The sequence below is a fragment of the Syzygium oleosum genome, unplaced genomic scaffold (genome assembly GCF_021117445.2).
Source record: "Syzygium oleosum isolate NSW1041296 unplaced genomic scaffold, Sole_v2.1 Sole_v2.23, whole genome shotgun sequence".
Classification (NCBI taxonomy): Eukaryota; Viridiplantae; Streptophyta; class Magnoliopsida; order Myrtales; family Myrtaceae; genus Syzygium; species Syzygium oleosum.
The window spans coordinates 593,917-620,140 of NW_026607507.1; the positions used below are offsets into that span (position 1 = coordinate 593,917).

The 26,224-nt window shown below is 42.0% G+C and overlaps 2 protein-coding genes and 1 non-coding gene across 3 annotated transcripts; all 3 read left to right on the forward strand.

Moving 5' to 3' along the window:
* Window positions 1-5,946: 5,946 nt before the first annotated feature.
* On the forward strand, window positions 5,947-12,040 carry LOC115674740 (transcription factor TGA2.3-like). The gene is made up of 11 exons (XM_030597235.2): window positions 5,947-6,460; window positions 7,457-7,560; window positions 8,221-8,294; window positions 8,395-8,589; window positions 8,814-8,891; window positions 8,969-9,028; window positions 9,176-9,253; window positions 9,342-9,393; window positions 10,064-10,335; window positions 10,645-10,893; window positions 11,542-12,040. The coding sequence occupies exons 1-11, from the start codon at window positions 6,354-6,356 to the stop codon at window positions 11,686-11,688; spliced, it is 1,416 nt and encodes a 471-aa protein (XP_030453095.1). The 5' UTR covers window positions 5,947-6,353; the 3' UTR covers window positions 11,689-12,040.
* A 2,346-nt stretch (window positions 12,041-14,386) lies between these two features.
* LOC115674590 (uncharacterized) lies at window positions 14,387-15,847 on the forward strand. The gene is made up of 2 exons (XR_008818939.1): window positions 14,387-14,528; window positions 15,463-15,847. It is a non-coding gene; the product is annotated as an uncharacterized LOC115674590 (transcript).
* A 3,594-nt stretch (window positions 15,848-19,441) lies between these two features.
* Window positions 19,442-25,614, forward strand: LOC115674736 (microtubule-associated protein 70-1-like). Its single transcript, XM_030597230.2, has 11 exons — window positions 19,442-19,804; window positions 21,040-21,125; window positions 21,880-21,945; window positions 22,047-22,217; window positions 22,568-22,738; window positions 22,842-22,997; window positions 23,106-23,252; window positions 23,906-23,977; window positions 24,058-24,585; window positions 24,683-24,870; window positions 25,285-25,614. The coding sequence occupies exons 1-11, from the start codon at window positions 19,585-19,587 to the stop codon at window positions 25,301-25,303; spliced, it is 1,824 nt and encodes a 607-aa protein (XP_030453090.1). The 5' UTR covers window positions 19,442-19,584; the 3' UTR covers window positions 25,304-25,614.
* Window positions 25,615-26,224: the final 610 nt, after the last annotated feature.

Sequence of the window (26,224 nt, forward strand, 5' to 3'; positions counted from 1 at the left end):
CCAGTACATCGACTAATACCAAACTTCCTGGAACATCTCGATGCTCATTCCAAACACAAAAGATAAGGTGTTTAGTGCTCTTTCTTTTTCAAAAAAACTCAAAAATAAGAAGCTCGAAATTAGCCACTCTCTCTCTTTTTGTAGCTAATCGAATCCTTCTTAATGAAGAATAAAGCAGCTGTTCCTCTTGAGCATGAAAATAATTGTTTAGTCTTAAGTGATCATTAGGCTAATAGTTATACCACTGATATGAAATGGCATAAACTTTGTCTAGTGAACGCACGGATGTACATATGATTTTCGTGTTCGAAACTATAACTAAAGGGGCCGAAACATGTACCCAGAAAGCCCAGTGAAAACCTACGTAAGGACCGCTTGATTTGGATTTGGGCTGCACACCTCTTCATTGTCCAGTCACTCCCGCCTCAACACTTCTCAGCAGGGGCCTTTCTGGTGCGCCTCGTTACAAGACCCAAGCTTGCACCACACACAACCCTAATCGTGCTTTCCGGAATTGAAATATATCGGGCGCGAAAGATACCACAAGTATAGTGTGTTGGAGTTGGCGAATACTTCGGGGACCCTTGTTTCTTACACCAGGTACGCCCACGTGAGCTTAGGGAAACTAAAGTGTTATCCGACGACATATAACCCCTGCGTGCGGAATGCGGGGGTTCAGGGCAGTGCCCTCGACACGGGTGTCCCGCTGCCCGGTCAACGGGCGGGGGTTCGGGGGCAGCGCCCCCCGACGGGGGTTCCTGACGGCTGCCCCGCTCGCCGGTGAGCGGGCGGGGCTCGGGGGCAGCGCCCCCGAAACCTCAACGGGTTTGGGCTTTTATTTAAGCTGGCCCGTATGGTGCGAGATTAAGAGATTTCGTATAGGTTTAGGTTTTTGGGCCCGTTTGGGACACATATATATTTTGCTTGTTTTTCTAATCATTGTAACGAGTTGAGTGGCTGTAAACCGAAAATATAGTGAAATCTCTTTGCAGGACGTAGCCCTATTCGAGGGTGATCTAGGTAAATTCGTGCATTGTCTATTTTCTCTGATTTCTGCGTGATCGTTCTGTTTCGGTTCTCCATGGATCCCTTGATAGTGATTCGAACCCGAACAACGAGTGAGGAAAACGAGCACGCTTAGTGCTTGAATTAAGTCCTCGGAATTCCTTCGGGTGCCGCATTTCTCGTGCGCCAGAGAGAGATGGTACAAAAATGAACTCCCCCGACAGTAACGGCGGCAATGGCTAATGTCCGCATTTTTTAGTTTATTGAGATCCGGTTTTGTGGAAGTAGCTAAGGAAATTGAGATTTCTAATGCTAGCAAGTCGAGCTTTAAGTATGGCGAAAATAGGGATAATGGCACCATAAGTGTCATAACTTTTGTATGATGCTCACTTGAGTGCTATAACTTTTGATCAATTGAGTGTCATAACTTCTAAAAAACGTTCACTTAAGTGTCACGACTTTCAATTGATCACCGAAGTGCTACAAATTTTCAATAGCATTCACCCAAGTGCTGGGAGTCCGACGTGCCTACGCATTTAAAAAATTTATGACAATCAAGTGATCGATTGGAAAATTACATGACACTTAAGTGATTGGGAAAAAAGTTATAGCACTCAGGTGAGCTCCGTATATAAGTTATGATACTCAAGCGATCAAAAAATATATGGCTCACATATAAACGAGCGCTGTATGAAAATTATGACATTTGTAATGAAAATAATATGTATTTTCACTTTTCATTCTAAAAATTGCATAAAAAGTCTTGCCATGTGTATCCAATCAAGTATGCGCTGTGTAAAGTTGCGGTTTGGTTAGCTCATGTTGGGACGTCAACGTGGTCGAATTCCAGCTTTCCGCAGGAACCTCCCGCTAGGGTGTTGTTGTTTCCCTTTCCTTAGCTGACAAAAGTAGGTGTCTACTTTGTTCATATCTTGTCATGTCGTGAATCCTTGGCTAGATACCTCTTTTGTTTGACCATAATGATAATAATAATAATAATAATAATAATACTTGATAATAACTTTTTACTTTTTTTTTTCCAGCTTTTACTTTTAAAACTTCAAATTTAATGGCCTATTTGTTTTGAAATTAATGTTCCCAAAAAGGGCAAAAGCCACTAAAATTACTAAATTTATGTCTATTGTGACATATTAACTTAAATTTTTTTCTGCAATACTAAAAATCTCTAATTTATACTCGTGTGACACATTTACCTTTTGTAAAAATTTTATCAATAAAAATCGTTAAAAATCTATCTATATGGACGCTAGAAAGCAAAACAGTGGCGCCTACATGACTTAAGCGAAATAAAAAACGATGTTGTTATAACAGAAAAATCATCTTACTGAAACTTAACGAAGGGAGGATAAATGCGTTATATGGATACAAGTTTGGAATTTTTTACGTCACAAGAAAAAGTTTAGAGTAAATGTGTCACAATGGGTATAGTTTGGGGTTTTCGATGTCACAAAAAAAGTTAAAGGTGAAAGTGTTAGAGTGGGCATAAATTAGATTTTCTGTGGCTTTTTCCTTTAAAAAGCCATTTTTTAATGAAAATAATCGTTTGAAAATTCTTTTCAGCATGACGACCATTTATGCTGAAACGTTTTCGTTAATTATGAATATAATTTTCGTTATTTCATTTCCGTGAGCAATGTAAACGTTCATCTTTAGGGGAATACTTTTCGAATTATTTTATGGATGGCTTTTGAGTGCGAGAGTCTAATGCAATTGATATCTAAAATGAACTAGTATTCAGAAATATACGTGAATATCGAAACCTGAAAATCTGAGATAATTGGACATTTTCATGATTTGTAATTTTCTTTCACCGTTCCGCCACGTGTCCCGCGGCCCCACGTCTATCGCATGGTGGCGGCGGCGGCGCTGCATTTCGTACCATTTTCCACGCGAGTGAATTACCCCCATTTCGATCCGACCGAAGAAAAAAAATCTCCTCCTTTTTTTTTTCCTTTTTCTTTTTTGCAGAAAAGCCCATCGCCCCCCACCTTACGCGGTTTTATCCTTTTTTGCCCCCTCGTCTTTTCCGAATTTCTAATTACCTCCCCGAGATTCGCACCAACTTCCAGGAGTTGACTCGAATCTCCCCATGCGCCTCAAATTATTAACTTATCATTTCAGGTGCCCACTTGAATTTTCTTAATCATCATCAAATCAGTGCCCGGTCATGCATGGTACATGCTCCATTATTGCAATCAGAAAAAAAATATAAATATGCGGGTTAAATTTCTATATCGTGGAAATGATATAATAAAAAAATTATCTTTCCCGGGACGAAAGCAACCAGCGTATTTTTCATATTATTTTTATTATAGCCGTGACGATAGCCAATTTCATGAATTCTTCGGTACCCTTGGCATTTAAATATGAATTCGATTTTTCTTTATGCTGTTGGATTGCATGCGAGCATACTTTGTCCAATGGCTATGGACCGACTGATAGGACCTCTAGCGATTATGCTCAATTTTTTAGCTTATCGTGATCATTCCAGGCCCATTGCATGGCTAGCCAAAGCCTCATTCGATGCTCGTGAATCGAGAAATTTGCATATAATCGAGAAGAATAACTCACATACATCATTTCTTGAGAAAAGAAGTTGGATTTTTAACATGATAGAACTTCTCAACAAGTAATCTTAGTATATAAGTTAATAGAAAGTAGAAATAACGCTACTCAATACACTTTAAAAATAAGGAAAAAAGTTATAAAAAACTCTAAATTATGCACACTGTGACATAAAAAACCATAAACTATGCCCGTTATGACACATTTACCCTAAACATTTTCTTGTGATGTGAAATACGCTAAACTTGTGCTTTTGTGCCATGTTTTCCCTTCGCTAAAGTCGCCAGATAATTATTCAGTCAAAATAATATCGTTTTTATTTCTCTCAAGCCATGTAAGCGCCATGTTAATAACGTTTGCTTTTCGGCGTCAATGTGTACAAAAATTTTTAACGGTTCTCATTGACGGAAGGTAAATGTGTTACACAAGCACATGTAACATTACCAAGTTTAATTAAGTCACGAATCTTTGAAAACCCACGTACATATGAACTTTCGAGGTCATCTAAATCATTGCAAGCTGTCGTGCCTTTCAAAGTCGAATCAAGCAGGCTATCATTCCACTTTGACAAATTTTTTTGGTCGCTCAACAATGTGGGGGGATTGTCCACATCAATTCCTCGTCAGGAGCAAGAACCACCACAAAGAACCCGGAATTGCTCACACGACAAGAGAGTCAAAACAGAGACCGATCGGGGCACTGCCACGATAGCAGCAAAAGACAATCGCAACGAGAGCTGCAAAATTGTCTTTCCAAAGAGGCGAAAGTGGAAAAGGGTAGGAAGAACGACTGTCCATTTCCATCCGCTTTCGAGAAATCAGTATAGGGGGCGGTGGTGATGGCGGTGGTGATGGCGGTGGTGGTGGAGAGAAAGAAAAGAAAAAGGTGAAAAATTCGGAGGAGAAAAGGACGCGATGAAAAAGGAGATCGTCAATGCGCCAAAGCCTCACGCTTCTTAGGCTGCGCATGACAACGATTTTGTGCCCGGGAACAGATTCTGCTCAGAAATGATTTTTTTTGATTCTGTGCCCGGAATTGATTCTGAGCATTTTAAGGCGTTTGTTAACGGTCCAAAATTCCATCCCTAGAATAAAAAAAGAACAGAAATGCGTTTGGTAACGCAACAAAATTTCTTTTTATTAATAATATTTTTAAATATTTTAATATTTCTTTCTTTTTTTCTTTTCTTTTTTTCTTTTCCTCCTTCTTGGCCATGGCCTGCTCGCCGGCCATGACCGGTAAAATATTTTTTTATTAATAATATTTTTATTAAAAATATTTTTTCTTTTTTTTGGCCATGGCCTGGTCGCCGGTCATGACCGGTAAAATATTTTTTTTATTAATAATATTTTTTATTAAAATATTTTTATTAAAAATATATATATTTATTTTTTTTGGCCATGGCCTGGTCGCTGGCCATGGCCGGTAAAATATTTTTTTTATTAAAATATTTTTATTAAAAATATATATTTTCTTTTTTTGCCATGGCCTGGTCACCGGTCATGGCAGGTAAAATAATTTTTTATTAATAATTTTTTTATTAAAAATATATTTTTTTCTTTTTTTTGGCCATGGCCGGTAAAATATTTTTTATTAATAATATTTTATTCTCGTCAGATCCGGCGAGGGCGGTCCTCGGGCCGGACATTAGAAGCTACATTAAAGATCCGGCGAGGGCGGTCCTCGGGCCGGACATTAGAAGCTACATTAAAAACGAAGAAAAGGAAAACGAAAAAAATTGATTCTCAAAATTGTTCCCAGAATCAAGAAGCTACTTTTTTTTTATACTTGAAAACTGATTCTGGGAACAATTTTTGACAAAATTGTGTCCAGAATAAAAAAATTAAACAAACGCATTTCTGTTCCCAAACTGATTCTGAGAACAAAAGAACAGAAGCAAACACTGTTTGGCAAGTTGTCGTGCGCAGTCTTACCGACTCTCTCTGGCCTTTTGCGCTCGTTCTCCCTCTGCCCCTCTTCCCTTGTCCTTCCCTTTCACCAGCCCAAGAATCGCAGAGTCGAAGAGAACGAAAAGAGCTCGAACTTTCGCAGGCGGGTCTGCTGAAAATTTTGCAGAGCGAAAGGGAGGGAGATTTTTCCCCATTTTCGCTGCGTCCTTTAACCCCTCTAACCCCTCTCGTGCGCGGGAGTCAGTCTCGGAAAGATACGTCGTCCCCGCCGTGGACCCAAGAAAGTCAAAGGGAGCCCAGCAGCAGCAACAGCAACAGCGATGGGTGGTGGGTTCTGCTATTTATCTCTGAAATTAGGGTTTTCTTGATTTTCCCCGCCCCCCGAGATTTCTCAACTTTACTTTTTCTCCTCCCTCCCTCCCTCCCTCCCTCCCGGCACGCCTAGAAAAGCTACGAGGGCTCTGCGCCAGTTCCGTACGCGGGGGGGGCCGCTTCAGTGTGTAGCGCGGTACTGCTGTTTCTTTTTCAGGTGGTGTCTAGCTTCTTTGCGGGGATGCCCTAATCATAACCGTCGGCTGGCGGGGTGTTGCGGAGATTCGTGTAGCTCCCCCTGAGCTTGTCGTCCTGTTGGATTCGGTTGGGTCCGATCGCGAGGTCTCTTTCCGTTGAAAGTTGCGATTTTTATGTGGGGGCGAGGAAGCTTGGGCTGGTAAAGTTCGAAACTTTTTCCCGAGTTCGGCCTCCAGGGTTGCGTTTTTGGAGGGGATAGAGAGCTGATTGAGGCGGGACGGGTGCGTTCTGGTCCGGTCGGCGTGCGTTGACTCCGGGGGGTGGTCGTGGTGATGATGATTCATGGGTAGTAGAACTAGAGTTGGCGGCGGCGGCGGCGGCGGAGATGATGGCAGAGTTGTGAACGGCATGCCGAGCTTCGTCCCTCAACTACCCACTCCGAGTTCCATGTAAATTTTTTCCCTCGTTGCTTTGTTTTTCCAGAGATCTCGCGTTTTTCTGTTTGCCCCTGTTGAAATCGTGACTACACGTGACTGCTTGTGTTGAATTCGTGTGCCTTCTACCGTGAAGGGCTGGCTATGTTCTTTATATGGAGTGGTTTTCTGTATAACTAGAAGAAAATTCACCTTCCTTTTTAAAGTTGCTGGAAATGAACAAGATGAAATAGGAATCTGAGTTTGGGAATCGGAAAAGGGTAAGCAATAGCAATCCATGTCTTAGTTTCTTTTGCAGTTTTATCGGGTCTTTTGGGTTGGTGGGAGTGTGTTAAACTCGGCATTCTCTCTGCTTCTCCATGTTTAACTGCCACACAATCGGTAGTGATCTGTTTGCAATCAATTTCTCAAGTAAGTACGGGGTGTGATTTCCTTAGTCAAGTCAATGTTTCTGGTTCGTCTTTTGGATTGCTACTTCATTCGACTTCTCCAATTGTTGGAGGGGGATAAATTAGCCTGGCAAGTTCCTGTAAGCTCTATCCAGAGAATTCAAAGTGTTAATGGTTATGAACATATGGGAAAATAAAAAGGATATAGTAAAGTAGCTTGGCAGTGGAAGACTTTGCCTTATCTATATTCTGTTCCTATAGCTGTGGTGGACTGCAATTCGATTCTGTTCATCTTGAATCGATAAGGACGTTCTGTTTATTGCTTCCCTAAAAGAGAATGTGTATTCTTCTTTGAGCATTGCTCATTTAGAAATTCTGTATCTATCGTCTATGAAATGAGGAATCTCGATTCGCTCATATAAATGCAGAAATCTCTATCATTGGGTGTAGAATAAATGCTTTTTTGAGATAAGAAATTGCTCTGTCGCTGTGTTTTGCTTCTCTCCTGTCTGACAATAATTTTAATTGCCCTGGAGTGTGGCCTTCTGTTATTTCTTGTCATTCTATGAAATATCGTTTAGCTTTGAAAATCAATACTTAAGTGGGGGTTTATGAAATTTAGGGGACCGGAAGGAAACTCCATTCGTTCTTCTCGAATTACAGACTTTGGAACGCTTGAGCAGTCTCTTGGATTCCGCATAGAAGATGCAGTTGACCTCAGCAGAAGTATGTGCCTGTGCATATGTTTTATTATCCTCTGCTTCAATAAGTGCTTCTACAGATAGTCTAATACACAAGTTTACTTGAATGTCAAGAAGTTGATAATTTTACCAAATGGATGATGTGCAACAGCCATACAAATATCTCTCTTTACTTTCTGCTGCATTGAGCTCATGAACAATGAATCGAACTCTTGCTTTACGTCGGGCCTGCAGCACGTGATTGCATGTTCCCCACCATTTAGGTTAACTGCTGGTGGCTGATTTGCTGATCAATTCGTTTTGGTTCTGTATTTTTGTCCACATATTGCTTCCCAAGGCCATGGTCCTCTGAGGTGTCATTTGTCATTCGTCGGAGCTGAGGCTCTGCTACTATTATTAGCACTTTAAAACCTTATCTGCCAAGTTGTGCTCGAGTTTGCGCTAATTAGTATGAATTGACTAATTACAGGGTCTCATACTTTCAATTTGGCAGTTTGTTCCTGCGGACATTCTTTGTAGCCTGTCTTGAGAGTCAAATCATTGTTTTGTCTTAAATACCGATGATAGCACCTTGTTGTTGATTTGCAAATGAATAATAAGTTGCTAACACATGTAATTTTCGGGTTTATCGTCCCTCTGTGTTACTTGAGCTACATTTTCTATTGGGTGATTTTGTCGCCTGCAGATCCTGTCTTCAATCAGATGAAATCAAGTGCCCAGGCTCTTGGGGCTGATGTCCAATTTGGCTCTTTGAATAAGGTCAACTTCTCACTCCTGTTCATGCATTTTCTGCTATAGTTAACGAGAAGTGACTTATTTGTGTCTCTTCCTCTCTGTTCTTATAAATTGTGGGATTCAGTCCCTTTCATCCTCAGACAGAAATCTTTCTGCGAATATTGTGGGGTCTCAGACACTATCCATGCATAGAGAATCACAATCAAACCTAGTGTCAATGCCTGGTGCTCATCGTGAGAACTGGGGGGATTCCACGATGGCAGATTCCAGTCCAAGGACAGATACGTCAACAGACGACACAGGTGACAAGAATCAGAGGGTGACGTCTCCTACACCATCTCTATGATTTTTTAGCTTACATCACTCCATTTGCCAATTTCTTTTCAGAATGTTGCGGTATTTACTATTTTGATTTGACAAGTAACTAACATCTGGAGTTAATGGCACACAAAAAAAAGACAAACATATGGCTTCTTTCGGCAATATGGTGTGGTGCATGATTTTTGATTACTGTTTTTAAGTCTTGTGTACTCAATCATGCAGTTCGAAGGGGGTCAATTGGCTGTTGCAGCAGCTTCTGATTCCAGCGACAGATCAAAAGAAAAAGCCACAGATCAAAAGGTGCAAATTTCATTGTCTGTCTCAATATCATCTCAGATGGGGATTATGATTGCATGATTTACCATCAAATTCTGCAGACTTTACGCAGGCTTGCTCAAAACCGTGAAGCCGCCAGAAAAAGTAGATTAAGGAAAAAGGTAGTTCTCACATTTAGTTTTTTTGCCATTAGCGGAAAAGCTGAATTCTCATCCAGCTTCGTCAATCATTTTGTACTTAAAGTGTTTAGCAGCTTGGGTAATAGTTAGATCTATGTTTTCCCATTTCTATTTTCATCTGATTTGCAGGCATATGTCCAACAACTAGAGAGTAGCAGGCTGAAACTCACCCAACTAGAGCAAGAACTGCAGCGAGCCCGTCAGCAGGTTCAATTTTGTATTGCTCTGTTTGACTTATATAGGTAATGTGTATCCCCTTTTGTGTTTAAATCAACTTAATTGTCTATATATGTAGGGCATTTTCATTTCAAGTAGTGGAGACCAATCCCATTCAATGAGCGGAAATGGTACTTCAACATTTTCTCATTCTCTCTTCTCGTAATGAATTTAGTTTTCTTTGGTTGAAATTATAATGTGCTAGAAAACTATATGGTGGTGTTGTTTTTGTCATTGTGAAATGTGAAAATAGCGTGGAGTGGTTGCCAATCTTGTAGTGATGTACATAAATTTTCCAGAGCATAGGAAGCTGTAGACTTGAGAGTAGCAACATTCTGCTGGCAATGGAACTAAGCTGCGAAAATAGGAAGCACAATTCAACCCATCCTTACACAGGCTTTTTGCCTTTTTTATCCTCTTTGCAAAAGCCAATAAAGGGGTTGAGGCATTTTTGTTCATGATGTCTCAGTTGTGCTTTGATGACTGATCAACATCTTGAATGCTCAATATTTGCTGATTCTGGCTCCCTGAGGAACAAAATTAAAGCAACTAAATTTTTTTTCCTATCCCCTGCCATCTAAAGGTACAGGTTCATTCGCCAATTTTTCACAGAACTTCCATGTATCGCCTGATATTGGTGTTTTTTGCAGGATCCATGCGGTAGAATCTTAAGCAGTTTTCATGTGCTTAATAAGTAATTTGTTGGTCTTTTATTTCCTGGAATGATGATTCTTGGGATGCGATTCCCCAAGTTGCTTTTATCAGTAAAAGACCAGAGTTTTTGATTCCATCTATCCTCAGGTGCCCTGGCCTTTGATGTTGAATATGCACGTTGGCTAGAAGAGCAAAACAAGCTAGTTAATGAGCTGAGAAATGCGGTCAATTCTCACGCTGGAGACACTGAGCTACGGACAATTGTTGACAATGTCACCACACACTTTGATGAAATCTTTAAGCTGAAAGGCACTGCAGCAAAAGCTGATGTTTTCCACATTTTGTCTGGAATGTGGAAAACTCCAGCAGAGCGATGCTTTATGTGGATTGGTGGGTTTCGCTCATCTGAAGTCCTTAAGGTACGGGACATATTCCTTAAGCTCATTTCTCATTTTCACTCTTATACAGGAGAAGTAGATATATTCACGGTGTGGCCTTTTTATGTTGAGGGAACTTTTGACTGTTCGTAAACTGCATAAGGTTAGAACTTAATAGAGAATGTGAGCTGGTGCAGATGTGCCATTAGTGACAGAATTGGCTGTTTCTCTTGTGCCTTGAGTTCGACCCTTTGGATATTCTGAAAATTTTTCAGTGAAAGCTGGCTTCAATACAAACTGTGGATTTTCCGTTACCAAGTCCATCTTGTTAACCAATTCGCCGTTTTGCAGCTTCTTGTGAATCAATTGGAGCCTTTGACCGAGCAACAGATGGTGGGTATTGGCAACTTACAGCAGTCATCCCAACAGGCTGAAGATGCTCTGTCACAAGGGATGGAGGCATTGCAACAATCTCTTGCAGAGACATTAGCCAGCAGCTCACCTGCGACGGCAGGACCTTCCGGGAATGTGGCAAACTATATGGGCCAAATGGCCATGGCTATGGGCAAACTTGGAACTCTCGAGGGTTTCCTTCGTCAGGTATTAGTACTTCTAGTCTTCCTTCATTGCTCACTTCGGTGGGTCATCTTTTTGTTGGGGGAGGCATCAGGTATTTACCTAAACTCCCCTTTTCATCAGGAATTGCTTAATGTACAGACTAACAGGTTGGTTTGTGCTGGTTATGGGGAAGTCTTTCAAAATGATACTAATCTCTCTATCTGTCTATTACAGCTCTTGGTACAAGGCTTCGTTACAATTTAGCTTGCGGTGTCTATATTTGAATGCATTGTTTTGGTATCTAGTGATTGCCAAAATGGTGTACATCTAACTGAAAAATGAACAATGAGTTGTACGAGCGATCAAGAAATTGCCTAGCTAATAAATGCAGCTATTCCTACTATTTTTTTTTTTTTGGTCAGACAGCTATTCCTACTATGAGTCAGTACAACGGAGCAATTCCTTGCATGTTTTCATATGACTTGTATCTACTAAGAAAATGTCCAGACGTTAGCTGTTTCATGAAGGTGATATGTGTTAGCATTTGTTACTGCATTATGGTTCTACCTGTTTGCCTTTGTAGAAGAGACCTACTCCTGGATTGGACCCCTCCCGGGAGATGTTTTTTTTAGTGAGACTCCTGGGAGATGTTGATGCCCATTTATTTGCTCTTCTTTGTTTAACTTCCAGGCGGACAATTTGCGCCAACAAACTCTGCAGCAAATGCACCGAGTTCTGACAACGAGGCAATCCGCACGCGCTCTTCTTGCAATAAACGACTACTTTTCCCGCCTTCGAGCGCTCAGCTCTCTCTGGCTTGCCCGGCCTCGTGAGTGATAATCCCATGGAAGGCGAGGTCATATAGTATTAACCTGTTGAAATCCACTGCTGCCCCTACTACACGTCCTGACAGGAGACAATGCAGATCGCCTTTACTCTGCATAGGTCAAAGACCGTTGAATGTCCAAACTGCAATGCGACGATGATTAGCTGTTGTAATTATAGACTCATATGTCATAACACTATAACGATGTCAGTGTTCGTGCTGTTGTAACATTATAGCGATGTCCTGTTTGGTTCTTGTGGAAGTCCTACTGTATTCTGTTTAATATGCATTAACTTTGGGGAATAGAAGTGGGAGTTGTTTATGTCACAATGATACTGTTGAAAGATATCAGCAAGTTACAAACCGATGTCTGTGGTGTACTGGGGTTAGAATAATTTCTCAGGCTGCTTAATTAATCTGCTCCTTAATGAGTTCTTGATGCAGTCTGAACTGAAGTGAAATCTTTGTAGACTGATTCCTTCTCTTTCTTGTGGTCGTGTTAGTTCACAGCTTCCTCATTCATGATGACTTGATGAGAGCTCATATCAAGTAGACATTTGAGTTCAAAGTGCATGAAGTACCTCATTAATCCATAAACAATTAAGATGCCGAGTTAAATACCGAATGGAAAATACTCCGTTTGAGCCATGGACTGGCAATTCCTATTGTGTCGGGTCGAAACAGAAGTATAATACAAATATATGACTAATCAGAACACGATGCGTTAAATAATTTGACTTGAACATGACATGCCTAGAAGAGCAAGTTATAAGACACCGCACAAAACCCGGTAACCGAACGTGTCATCATGTGAGGTATCGACGTGCATGGTACACTAACAATACGAATACATATTAATGTGTGCACACGATAGCTTGTTTTAGCACATTTCTATAGTAGCTTTCATTTCACCTTATAACTAGAGTGTATTGTTAAGTTATTTTTTTTAATATATTTTATTACCTAATTGTATCTCTAAATATGTTTTTATCTTCACCTCTTGTTCCTTATCTTTAAGATAAATTTAAAAGGAATGAAAAAATCGCTTGATGCGTTAAAAGATTAACAGCGCCACGTCGTATCAGAACAGTGCAGTAATCTAACGTTTACATTTGTATTCAAATGGATTAAACAGATCAATTTGAGTCGGATCGCGATTTTTATCGCGACATTAACACTTATCGGTTTGTACAAACTCAAATATCATGTCATGTCGTTTGGTAGGGTATAAGTAGATGCAGCAAAAGAGCGTTGAAATGGAACAGCCCGGGCATTTTGTGACTCAAGACGGCCTACTCGATCATCGTTCTCGTTCGGCTCTTGGGGAGTGCGAAGAAACCGCAGAGCGAGCAGCAAGGAGACGGCATTCGCATCCCGATCTTCAGCCAGGTAAATGAGCCCGAGAGTGAGAAGAGAACCCTCCTCCTACCTGTTCATCAATGGCCGTTTTGGCGGGTATCCGTTTTCTTGTACCCAAGTAGAAATTTGTAAGACTGTCGGTGCAAGATGCTCATCAATCCCCAAAAAGAGAAAGACCCACTTGTTTTGATCAGACTAGAAACGCAGATTTTCCTTCAAAATGAATGCGGAATTTTGTTTCGAGTCTGACACAGCCTAGCCAGAAAGAATGCGTGAGGCGGGCAGCGGGCAAATGTGGTTTTTGACTTTCCCAGCTATGAGCTGTCCTGAGCAACCGAAGAGGATGGCGACCCGAAATTTCCGTAATGCGAAAAATTTCTTATTTGTGTGGCCTGTTCTTGATGATGTTTGTAGCGTTTCTATATAATCTAGGCTCGGGCGAAAGCGGTGAGGGTTGGTGATCCATCCGTTTGATGAAATGCGCATGAGAGTTATGCGTCCATCTTCTTTTCTTTTCTCTTTGGCACAACTTTTTTAGCATGGGGTTCTGTTGTCATTTGCTGGGGCTGGTACGGACTTGGGAGAACCATACTCAAAAGCTTGTTGTTGAGGCGGGAAAGATTGATACCGTGTAAATCTTGTATGGATGTCCCTTACAAAAATTACAATTTGGATCGTTGGATCAGCCATGCTTCCGTTGTCCTGGGGCTGGCAGTGAATAGCCTTAACTTGTCCCAAGGTGAACTCTGCGATGCTGGTGTCACTAAACTGCAACATGTGACTGCAATAGGGATTAGGGAATGCGCACGGTGAACAGCTTTGGTACCAATCGATATGACCCTTGGGAAGATGACACCATGATAGCTAGCTATACAGGTGGGATAGCTCGAAGGCCGCATAATACCATATCAACATGGGCCCCTTTGTTTGATCAAAGTGAAGTAGCATAACCTTGAAGACTCTGAATATATTTCTCATCAATGCCTCTCTGAATATATCTAACTCGATTTTCTACTCTTCCAATGCGACCCTACGATTTGCTAAGATTTTCGTCACTGGGGAACTGAGATTGTTGGTCATTTGTTCTATCAATTTACATGTTGGGGCTTGAGAGTGGAAGTCGTCGTATAAGTTCGATTCTCTAAAACTTGTCTCGTCATTGTCACGCCTCTTCTTATTCAATCATTTGTGTTTCTTCTATTCTGCGCACAACATAACAAACGGATGAAGGCTTATTTACTTTACACAGTCTGTTAATTATCCAAGGAGTGCGAAGTTAGATTAATTTGCATAAGTATCAATGGTTTCAGGTCTTAACCTGGAGTTTCAAATCATATTTTTGCAGAGAAGTATCTGATTACTTGGTATAATGCCGCATAAGACCCGCCCCATGACGGCGCTGTTATTGTTTACTGGAGTCAACGCAGTTTTGGTTTCAACTATAACTCCAGTCTATGACTTCGTCTGCTTTCTACCTTACTGGGAGAGAAGGGTATGGTCGTTTTTCATTCTCTTTTGCATTGACTCTATGGGATTGTTTGTGAAGAGGGGAGGGGAGAGAAAATTCTTTCACAAAAATTTCAAATTTTTAGCCATTTTCCTCATCCTCCTCCCATTTTCCCTCCCCTCCCCTCTTCCCAAGGAAAGCTATAGAAAAACTTATTATTGAGGATTGTGTAATAGCTGATATCTGATTGTTTGATAGAGAAGTTGATCTAGATGTGTCATTTCTGAGCCTTCTGCATGATGTCAGTACATGGTTTTATTTGGTAGAATGTATCCTGGTTCTGGTACATCATGGCCTTTTTTGGGAAAATAATTATATCAAAGGATCCATCCAATACAGCCTGGGCTTCAAGTTTTGTTTTCGTATACGCGCATCTAGCCTATCAAGTTCTTTGATATAATAGCGTGAACAGAAAATGTGGGATACAAGAGTTATGAGTGCTACTATTCATCTTGCTCACATAAATCTATTTAATCATCATAACTATCTGCTGGATCCAAATGAGTAATTAGGTTGCAATATACTCGTAATTTAGCTCCATTGACTATTTAGATGCTTTTCATAGAAGAAGATTATGTGTTCTGATTTTCCCTTCGTATTATGCGCTTCTGTCAAGAGTATTTCTAGCTTAGATGATGAAGCGGTCTCCATAGGCTGGATGGTGTTTACCATCCATTTAACATGAACACTGCTGCTGTAACAGTTGTATCATATTTCGAAAAAGTCGAGACATGTGACCGAGCCCTGATGATACGCTTGTGCTATTGTTTCCTGTGGCCTATGGGTGGACTATATACAAACTATTAAGATAAATGCAGAATAGTCCTGTTTATCTTGAAATTGCGATACATTGCAAAAGACGCCCAATATTGTATGTACATCTATTCATCGTAACATCCTAATTCTTTCCTTGTTTCAGAGAGAGCGTCGTCGTCAGGAACGCGAAGCTGCTCTAGCTAAGAATTCTGGTGCCGGATCGACATAGAATCAACTAGATGCCATGTCTCCCGTACTGGAGATTCTGTTCTTTTTATCTTGACCTATCCATACAAGACGTTCACATCATTACCAGGAGTTCTGATCGAAATCACCGAACATGCTCTCTCTTTACAAGGCACCGGTTGATTACCATTTCTTCCTGATTGAATGTGCAATTGCAGCTGTACATATAATTGTTGAATTCTATTGACATTTCACTATGGTAGGTTCTACTGATTCGATCGAACTGATTCTACCGATAGTACTAGTGCAGTCGATTTCTGTTACTCCATATGGGAGCTTTTACAGAGCTGTTTTTCAACAAATCTATTAATTTCTATCTCGAGTTGCCTTCTGCAGTATCTTTTTGTGGGCTGAACCTAACAAGCTTCCGAATGGCAAAAATCGTAATACCACGGGTCCGAGTGTCTCCTTCGTCAAGATAGGAACCTTCTCCGGTGCATAATAAAGTCGAAACGCACGACCCAACTGGTATTACATTAGGCTGTTCATCAGGATTGGCTCTTCTAGCAGCAAAAGTTTTGAGGAGTTCTCTGGAAGTAAGACTCGAATCTTGAACCGGTTGTGCTGACATGAAGTGCAAGGAAAGCAAAGGTACATGTGCCCCTGGAACGTGAGGATGCTGCTTTGTTAGGGCAAGTAGCACTAGCAGTAGCAGTGGGGGATCCTTAGTGGGTACAGCTCTGGTCTCTGACAAAATCAAGGAACTAGCATTTTGGTGAATTGGAGGTCACTGTATTGGGGAACCTACCAAACGTTGCCATTCTCCCCCCCCACCCACAGCAGCTGTACCCTCAGACTTGCAAAACTGGGATTATTCCAAGGGCGTGTCAGTGTTGGTTCAGAATCAGTGCGCCCCATAGCTTTCGAGTTCTTCGGCCCCTATCCAATGGTTGAAGGCTCGTTTATTTTGTAAAAAATAATCGCTTATATCAAAATAAACAGGCGAAAGTATTTTCATACAATATATATATATATATTGGTTGTCTATTGCTTATCATTGGGATGGACTTTATGAATGGGCCTTAGACAATACTGCTCTCCAGCGGACACGTGGCCACGTGAGAGACGATGCTGACGTGCCGGAGCAGCATAATAATTAAAAAAACCCCCCCACCCCAAAAAAGGGATCAGTGGAGCGCAGCAGGTGGGGGCCCACGGAGAATGTGAGCTGAAGCTTCCGTAGTAATCCGTTCATTTATCCCCCAATAATGCACCCACGCACGCACGCACGCTCGCATTGGCACGCACGTGCGCGGGCGGACGGACGGCTGACCCGCCGGGTTCGTGCCGTATTCGTACCGTATTCGTACCGGCTACTTGCGGTTGCGCCTCCTCCTGTAATTAACTACAAATCCGATTTCTCGTTTCATTAAAAACATAAAGAAGGAATTCATTTATGACCCAACGGGCTACTTACACGTCTCTCTGCTCTTAAAAGCATATCTACCTATTTTCGAGCTATACCAAGCATTGAAAACGCCGACTCGTTCTTTTCTTACAAATTTATTTTAGAACGTGGTTTTGGATTTTTAGGTGGTTTGATATATATATATCGGCTCAGGTGCTTTCGGATGGTGTGAGAATTTGAAGTCCCGGAGATGTGGTTTCGAATAGAAAACGGCATTTCCTTGAAACGAACGATGATACCAAATCGGGTAATCGAGAATGTTACTGCTTAGGGTCGGGTAGGATTTCCGATTGGGACGTCGGGGCGACCTTCGATTTGACGGTCGAGTTGGGTCGGAGTCTTCGACAGCAAATGATGACAGATAATATAGCCACGCACACAAAAAAAAAAAAAGAGAAAAAAGAGGATATCTATATGTTTTCCGACTAAAAACAGATGTGTCGGCCTTGGTCCTCACGTGACGTTCAAGCGGGAGCTTCTCTGAAGTGAAGGGACGCGCGGCCACGCGCGGGAGGGAGAATTGAGGGAGGAGCGCGTGCGATCTCCCCCCCCCCCACACCCCACCCGGCGCATGTGCGCCTGTCTTCCGGTGGTCCCCACCTCCCCCGCCAATTATTATTATTCCCGCTTTTTCCTCTTACCAATATTCTCCTGCCCCGCCGCCCCGCCGCTCTTATCGTGTTCCCTCGCTCCTCCCGCCCCTCTTTGATCATCGGACGGTCTCCTTTTCTTTAATCAGAGCCGTTGATCACGTGCTCAGAATGATCAACCCGATTAACGGTGATTTGCGGGTTCCTCCAGATAAGAATACGCTCTTTACTCTGTTTGTCCTCCCTCCGGATTTTTGCTAACCCTCGTGTGTTTTTTTTCTCCCCTCTTCCCTTTGGTAGAGAGAACGATGTTCTCACCGGTTTAACAAGAGACGCGACTAGCGTGGATACGTTTCTTTACTGGAAACAGCCTCGCTTTTAAATGGGGGTAAGCTTCGGCCGGATCTCGTGAATTGGTTCGGACGCGATGTTCGAATTCCAGACGGGCCCCACAACGGCGGCGGTTCTGGCTTCCGGGCTCGCCTCCGCATGGAAAAACTTTGCGAGCTGCCCGGAAACGGGAACGCGACCTTTATCATCTCCAACGCCCGCGTGTTATTTCGATGGAGGGATAATGACACAAATAGTCCCTAAACTTTGACTCAATGTGCAATTTGGTCCCTGAACTTTTAATTTGTTCAATGTAGTCCCTGAACTTTAATCTAACGTTCAATTTGGTCCCTGAACTTTTGATTTGTTCAATTTAGTCCCTGAATTAATGGAAGGATTATATTGAATATTTTCAAATAGTTCAGGGACTAAATTGAACATTAGGTTAAAGTTCAGGGACTATATTGAACAAATTAAAAGTTCAGGGATCAAATTACACATTGAGTCAAAGTTTAGGGACTATTTATGTCATTTTCCCTTCGGCGGACCACGTTGGCATTTTTTATATTTTATATTTTATTTCTCCCTGATCGAGGAGTGGGGCCCGCCGGGGCAGTCTCTTGTTTGTTGTTGTTGTTTTTTTTTTTTTTTTGCTTTTTTTTCCCACGAGGTGCGGACGGAAGATAAGAGAGATCATCATGATCGATGGAGATGATGATGCTGATTCGAGTAATTTAGCCGCGGTCGATTTCAATCAGACGGCCGCGATTAATCCCGCAGGGGGGGTGGTGGGGACCATCTCCCACCTGTCTCCCCCTCCTCCCCCAAGAGTCAATCGTTGGGTCCCCCCACCGTTTCGTTTTTGAAAATCAAAATCCCAAACCCCATCATCTCCCTCTCGTCTTAATCGTACATTACCATATGATGCCCACTATCCTTGTCTCCACACAAAACCATAGGACTTTAGTGCAAATTTGAAAACACGTACGTTCATCTTGAATGGTGACAGATTCTGAGTTCAAATCGAAATAGTCTACTGCTCTTGATGACTCGGGGGTGGGGGGGTGTTCATCCCGCTATTAGGCAAAATGACTTGCATTCTAAGAATCGGTGGAATTTAGTGATTTGGGTGAAACGAAAGATAAGCCTATTGGTAAGGTTTACCTTATTTCACTTTATTGGGTTACTCTAAGATTCTTGGTGTTTTGATAAGGTTTACCTCATCTAAGGTGGGTAGTGCTACCTATGCAGGTTATGACGCCTTGTTTTAAGAACTCAGGCTCCCGATTCTCTCCTTTGTTGTTTTCCTTTTTGGGAGATGACATGAATACGAAGAGAACTTACATGGAGATCCCTTTATCATATATGAGAGTTTCTTCTCCTATCTCTTTTCGAGCCTTTTTAACGTCGTGCTCGGGATCAAATCTTGAAAATTTATCTAAGCTGAGAAATTCAAATTATCGCAACCTAATAATAATGTTGATCTTAATCAATCGGTCAATCAAATCCCCCCCGCCTGAACATCCTTTTTAATTCTCAACTCTCTCTCTAACAAATCATGCAACTCTCTCTCTCTCTCTCTCTAGATACCAAAATCACATCACACCCAAATCTCTCTCTCTCTCTCTCTCTCTCTCTTCCTCTGTGCGACTGACTTTGGCATCTTCAGCTCCGGCTCCAGCCGTCGCGGCCGCGCACCGGAAGATCGCCGATGGCCGGCGCCCACATTGCCAACGGCGAGGCCGCCGAGCACCCCAGGCCGGCTGCCCTCGCCTCGTCCGCCTCCTTCAAGTCGGCCCGCCGGAAGCCGAACGGCGGCGCCCCCAACGCCCCGCCGCGAGCCGGCTCCGACGTCGACGACCTCATCACCCTCCTCCACGGCTCCGATCCCGTGCGCGTCGAGCTCAGCCGCCTCGAGAACGAAGTCCGAGGTCGGTCGCTCCGTGTTTAACTTCTCTTATAGGACCTCCCCCTCCCCCTTGTTGCGTTCGCGCGTCCCGTCGATCGTCCTCGAGCGTCCGTGTGTGGCGGCTTTTCATTTCTCATGCTGCATTTACTCGTGTTTAGCGGTAGTACCCGAATCACGCTGTCGAAACGGAGGTGTATTGATTCTCCGTTTCTTTTGACTCAATTTTGGAGGTAGTTTGAGCATTTTGAGTTTCTGGGTACTTACAGTGGGTGGGACTTGACAACTAGATTGGTCAAGCTGCGTATGTTTGAGTGCGGATGTGCAGCGAGCGAGCAATTCATCGGGGTTGATTTTCGCACGAATCGATGGTGCAATCTGTTCTAATCAAGCAATCGTATCAGTAGACTCGGTGGAGGGCCGGATTATGAAAAGAAATGTCTGGCTTTTTGCTGGCTTTTCTCCTCCAAAGATCTTGCAGCATTAGTCACTTCAGGAATGCAATCGTCGTTTACTTATGCTAGATTTGACCTGGCAAACATTTGTATAACTTATCCATGCGAATGTGATTCTTCTCACGCTAGGGTGTAATGCATTTTGTTCATCCGCGTTTGGATCGTTTTCTCCCTGTTACAATCTTACGAATGCTGATTCCTCTTAACCTTTTCCCCGCAGAGCACACCACGTACATATTCCTTTTTCTGCTCTTTAACATGTCATGTACTTCATTCTGCATTTGACCACGCGATGGCGATGAAATGCTTTGATCTCCCGGTCAGTGAACGTTTAATGTGCTGTGTTTTTTGGCTCTTTTCCACCTGCCAAACCCCATAATGAGGCATAATGGATGCCCTAGTCTAAGAGGCTTGCAGGAATGAGCCATCTCTAGAGATGTATTTCAATAAGCATTGGAGGTCAAATTTTTAGACTTGTTCAAGAAGGAGGTTGAGATTCATTGGACCCTCGCGTTATTAGGCTTTGCCCCCTCGATGTCCAGCTCTTTGTCAGAGCAGTGAATGGAGGAAATAAATAAATAGGCTTTCCTTGAAGTATATTTCTATAGTTCTTAAATTGCATTGTTTTGTCTAATGTTTGTTATGATTGCGTTTCATGGATTGGGCTTAACTCATTACCTTGGCTGAGCTTCTTAGAAAGATTAGAAGATGTCAAGGAAATTATATCCTTTTGATATTCTCACTGTTGACTGTTGAGCGCATCTGATGTGCAGCAATCTGATTAGTTTTTGTACTCTATTCACAGACAAAGATAGAGAACTGGGGGATGCACTTGCAGAAATTAAAGCTTTGAAGTATTCTGAACGTCTTAAGGAGAAAGCAGTTGAAGAGGTACTTACATACCCTTAATGCTCTACAATGTATCTTTTTTGTGAGATGACCTACTACATGCAATTATTGTATGAGCTGACCAGCTCGGGTCATTACCTCGTAGAAGAGTATTTTTGATTTTGGCTTGGTGAGAACCGAGAAGGAATCGTGGTTTCTTACAACGACGACTACTTTTCACTGAGTAGGGAAGGTGAAAAACGATTGAAGTATTGGGGCTAGACAAGTTGCCCTTGTAGATTTAATCCTCGGTTTCACCCTGAATTCGACTATGATTTAATTGTTGATCTTACCTAGGTTTCCGTTTAAAGGAAATCGAAATTCTTGATCTCGCATGATGGCTTGATGAAAAACATGCTTCTTCTTTGTATCTAAGAGTCTTATATCCCTTCTTTGGGCATTGGGAGACCAATATTGGTAAGCATGGTGGTCTTGGAAACTTTAGTTCTTCGGCACTTCTCTATAAAACCAAACTGGTGCCTCTGGTATGGCCTGGAGGATAAACCAGGCTGTCTGATGTTCTTTCTGGTGCTTTATTTGTTACGATCTGTAGCTTTGCTTTATTTTTCGTGTAACCTCATTCGTCTTAAACTTCTGATGTTGCTCGTGCTTATTCTGTGTAAAATTAGCTGAGGATCCTAGGCAGTTGCATCTTTCACCTCTTTTGCTCTTTGGGATGCTAGATGTTTTCATGTTTTTGAGCATTATCTAATGGTTGAAAATTTTTCTCATCGTCTTTTGCAATGATTGACATCAGTTGACTGACGAGCTGAACAAAGTGGACGGGAAGCTAAAAGTGACAGAAGCTCTTTTAGAAACCAAGGTATGAAATACTATTGTGACTTGTCGCTTGCTTGCAATTCTTTTCCATATCAGTTTAAGGACGTGACCATCGAGATGAACTAATGGGGATCGTGTTTACAGAACCTTGAGATTAAGAAGGTAAATGATGAGAAGAAAGAGGCCCTGGCTGGACAATTTGCTGCGGAAGCTACACTTAGAAGAGTTCATGCTGCCCAAAAAGATGATGAGATGCCTCCAATTGAGGCAATTATTGCTCCACTTGAGGCAGAGCTTAAGCTAGCTAGGCTTGAGGTATATGTGGGAATTTGATCAATTGCTTGCTATGTGCACTCCATCGTCTTTTGTGGTGTTACTCATGTTCTGTTCTGATGAGACATCCAGACATCCTGAGATCTTCTTTTCTGGTTGTTTAGAGAGAGAGAGAGAGAGACATCCAGACATCCTGAGATCTTCTTTTCTGGTTGTTTAGAGAGAGAGAGAGAGAGAGAGAGAGAGAGAGAGAGGGAGAGGGAGAGGGAGAGGGAGAGGGAGAGGGAGAGGGAGAGGGAGAGGGAGAGGGAGAGAGAGAGAGAGAGAGAGAGAGAGAGAGAGAGAGAGAGAGAATTAATTGTCTTACGTTGTAAGTCTTGCCTTCTTGCTAGGCTGCAAGGTTGCAAGAAGACAACAGAGCACTTGATCGGCTCACAAAGTCCAAGGAGGCTGCTCTACTTGACGCTGAAAGGACTATTGAGATTGCTTTAGCGAAAGCAGCACTGGTGGATGATCTGCAGAACAAGAATCAAGAACTAATGAAGCAAATTGAAATTTGCCAGGTGTTTTCTCTTTTGAGAATAATTCTTCTTCTTCATGAGATGATGTAGATCAAGGCTCTCTCCAAGTTTGCAATTATTGACTATATCTTGTGCTTTTTTGCAGGAGGAGAATAAAATTCTGGACAAGATGCATAGGCAAAAAGTTTCTGAGGTTGAAAAGCTAATGCAAACTGTTCGAGAGCTTGAGGAAGCTGTTTTGGCTGGTGGAGCTGCAGCTAATGCTGTTCGGGATTATCAGCGACGAGTTCAAGAGATGAATGTAATCTCTCTTTGAAGCTTCTTCTTTCCGTCTAAAATGTCGTTGAATGCTTTTCCATATTCAGTCACGAACATATGAAGCTTTTTCTGACACTGAATCTTCACATAGGAGGAGAGAAAGACCTTGGAAAGGGAAGTGGCCCGTGCAAAGGTTTCTGCAAACCGAGTTGCAACTGTTGTTGCTAATGAATGGAAAGATGGCAATGACAAAGTTATGCCTGTAAAGCAATGGCTCGAAGAAAGAAGATTTTTTCAGGCAAGTAAATGGCATTATTCCATCTTTAGCAAGCACCGTGTTCTTCTTAATCTTTTTCTGTTCATCCCCTGATTAACTTAAGCCGCTGAACATCAAATGCAACAACTTCTTTTTTTTTTGTCTTACCTTATGCTGCCAAAGAAGCAGCAAATGTCTCAACAACTAGGGACTGTTAATGATATAGTGGTCAGACTCTTTGCGCTTGCCGCATTACCATATGGTCTTGAAAGGGTACCTAGGACACCCACGTACAGAGCCATGTAGGTGTTAACGTTGAGAATGCTGGATTGATTACATAGTCCAGATATTAAGGACCTTTTAAATGCCCCTTTAATGCAATGCTTTTGTCAAAATGGCGAAAAAAGCTGCTGTGCTTGAAATTTTGAAAGCATCAAACAGCTCTTCAATTTTTAAGCCTCGAAAAGTTCTTGATCTTTAGTAGGTTTCTAACTTGCATTTCTCAATTCAAGTGCATCTAGAAAGCTCTTTTTTGGCAGAGATCTTTTGCTAAGTAGACGGAAGAAACTTCTTTAACGACATTGACTCGCGTTCTTGGAACTTCTTTTATTCCGAGCATCTCGAATCATCTGAAGGGTAATCAGGGGAATTTAATTTATAAAGCAGGATTTACTGATATCTTCTTATATCAATAGGGTGAAATGCAACAGCTTCGGGATAAACTTGCTGTAGCCGAGCGCGCTGCAAAGGCAGAAGCCCAAATGAAGGTGCAAAAATCATCAATTATAGCGATAGATTCCTTTTTGGGCAATTAATCTTGATGGCAGGCTGGTTCAATGATGCTTAGGAAAAATACCAACTGCGATTCAAGGTTTTGGAGGAAAAGATTAAAGGATCTAATAATGGCAGTGCTCGGACGCACTCAGAAGGAAAGAGTACTAGTGGACATTCAAGGCGGCTGTCTCTTAGTGGATTGGAGCAGCTGTCCAGACAGCACTCCAACGGCTCTTTACAAAAGAAAGCGTCAAATGCACCGACTAGCCTGCTACGATCCAACAGTGCCAGTATACTGTTGAGACATGCAAGAGTGTCATCTTCATTTGATGGTGGCAGCAAGTCCCTGGATAAACTGATGCCAAATTCAACTGATAGTGACAATGCCACAAATAGCGCAGGAGAACAGATCAAGAGCAACGAGATGATAGGTAGAGTCGAAGAGATTGCAAATGGGAATCATAATGGAAAAGCGCAACCAGAAGATGAGGACTTTGTATCGGGAACTTTGTACGATATCTTGCAAAAAGAGGTTATAGCCCTGAGAAAAGCTTGTCATGACAAAGATCAGAGCCTTAAAGAGAAGGATGACGCTATAGAGGTTGATGGATTTGCCTCCTATACTATGATTATTTATGCTTTCCTCATCACTGGTTTTGTCTCTGAGTATTTGATATTTGCTGTTGTTGAATAAGCAGATGTTGGCAAAGAAGGTTGATACTTTAAACAAAGCAATGGAAATTGAAGCGAAAAGAATGCGTAGAGAAGTAGCTTCCATGGAAAAGGAGGTTGCTGCTATGCGTGACAGCAAAGAGCACAATAGTAGGACGAGACGCCTCAGTGCTCCCAGAGGGGCTGTGAATTGCACTCAATCAATTTCTGCAAGGTAACTGATTGTAAGCAAGAGAGATGAGCTATTATCTTTTCTGATTATTTAACAGTTGAAATCATAAAACAGTTGTTATGCCTTGATAAATACTAAATGCACTTTGTGACTTCAGAAAACAGTGCTTCTTCAACTAAATGAAATGTTGGGACTTCAAAATAAGATGCTACTAGATGTTGAAGTCGCAAGGAGAAAAGTTTTTCAACTTGTGCTGGTCTCATCAATTTTAAAGATGGAATTATACTATAGTTTACTGAGTCGGAAGGTCAATTTGCTTAAGAATTTCGCTTAGTTTCTGATCAATGCATGCACCTGACCTCTACCTCTTGTATGGCCAATATAGAATCGGATATTTCACTTTGGAGGTGAAAAGTGGTCTTCTGAATTACTTCATCCATCATGTTCTGATTACAGGAATGCGCGGAACTTGTAGGCTATATGGTTGGCATTTCCACTGAGTTCCTGCCGAGATAACTGTCGAGCAATTTACGAATTAGTGTGGTTTTGGTGTGATCATCCATGTTTGTCGTCCCTTCTCCAGCCAGCCAGTCAATTTGCAATGGCCCGACTTCTCTTTCCGATTGAGGATTCAAGAATCTTGTACATGTTTGTATCTATATAGCTAAGGTCAAAGCTGACTCGCTCAATTCGCGGGAGCCAGATGGAGGCCCGCCCAAAATATTGTGGTAACTCAACTCCAACTATATAAAAATATAGCACAAGTGCCTTTTCTGTTTGGTTAAATGCTCCTCCAGCGATGTAATGCAAATTGATTGCAGATCGGGAGAAAGATAAAAAAGAGATGCTCCTCTTATGTTCATGTTGTTTTTTTGAGTTCTTTTTTTCCTTCTTTTCGAGACGAGGCTGCTAATATGGTAAAGAACCGTCGTAGTTAAATTAAGACGGTCTTTCCAAGGATTAAACTGAGAATCTGGTATTCGCCCACCGGAATTTCTTCGTAAAGCATCTTTTATGCAAGGTGTGCAAACTGCTAAGAGCATGCACGGGGATATACCAGACTACATTCCAGCATATCTAGACCGTCGTCACACATATCCGAGGGATTTAAGCATACGGTTTTCGAAACCCAAGTCAAAAGATGTCCTTGTTTTGCTAGTGACCACATCGAGGGCTCTGCATTTATAATTTGTTGAAATCAGCGCATGTTACCGGTGATTCCCGTCACGACCGAAAGCATTGCATTTCGAGAAGCGATGCGATCTAACGTTCTGAACCACACAGAAAGATGCGGGTCTCGTATCTTCTGTATTGTAATAAGGATTGTCCACATCCACCGAAGGCGTATCTGTGCATATGCGTTTATACCCAAAAATGATCCCTTTTTTTGTTGTTG

What these genes read in the sequence shown, in the direction of transcription:
- LOC115674740 (XM_030597235.2), top strand. Translation starts at nt 6,354, where the DNA reads ATGGGTAGTAGAACTAGAGTTGGCGGCGGCGGCGGCGGCGGAGATGAT. An exon ending in AAAAAGCCACAGATCAAAAG is followed by an intron (nt 8,892 to 8,968) that starts GTGCAAATTTCA and finishes CAAATTCTGCAG; the next exon opens with ACTTTACGCAGGCTTGCTCA. An exon ending in TCGAGGGTTTCCTTCGTCAG is followed by an intron (nt 10,894 to 11,541) that starts GTATTAGTACTT and finishes TTTAACTTCCAG; the next exon opens with GCGGACAATTTGCGCCAACA.
- LOC115674736 (XM_030597230.2), top strand. Translation starts at nt 19,585, where the DNA reads ATGGCCGGCGCCCACATTGCCAACGGCGAGGCCGCCGAGCACCCCAGG. An exon ending in AGCAAATTGAAATTTGCCAG is followed by an intron (nt 22,739 to 22,841) that starts GTGTTTTCTCTT and finishes GCTTTTTTGCAG; the next exon opens with GAGGAGAATAAAATTCTGGA. An exon ending in AGGCAGAAGCCCAAATGAAG is followed by an intron (nt 23,978 to 24,057) that starts GTGCAAAAATCA and finishes AATGATGCTTAG; the next exon opens with GAAAAATACCAACTGCGATT.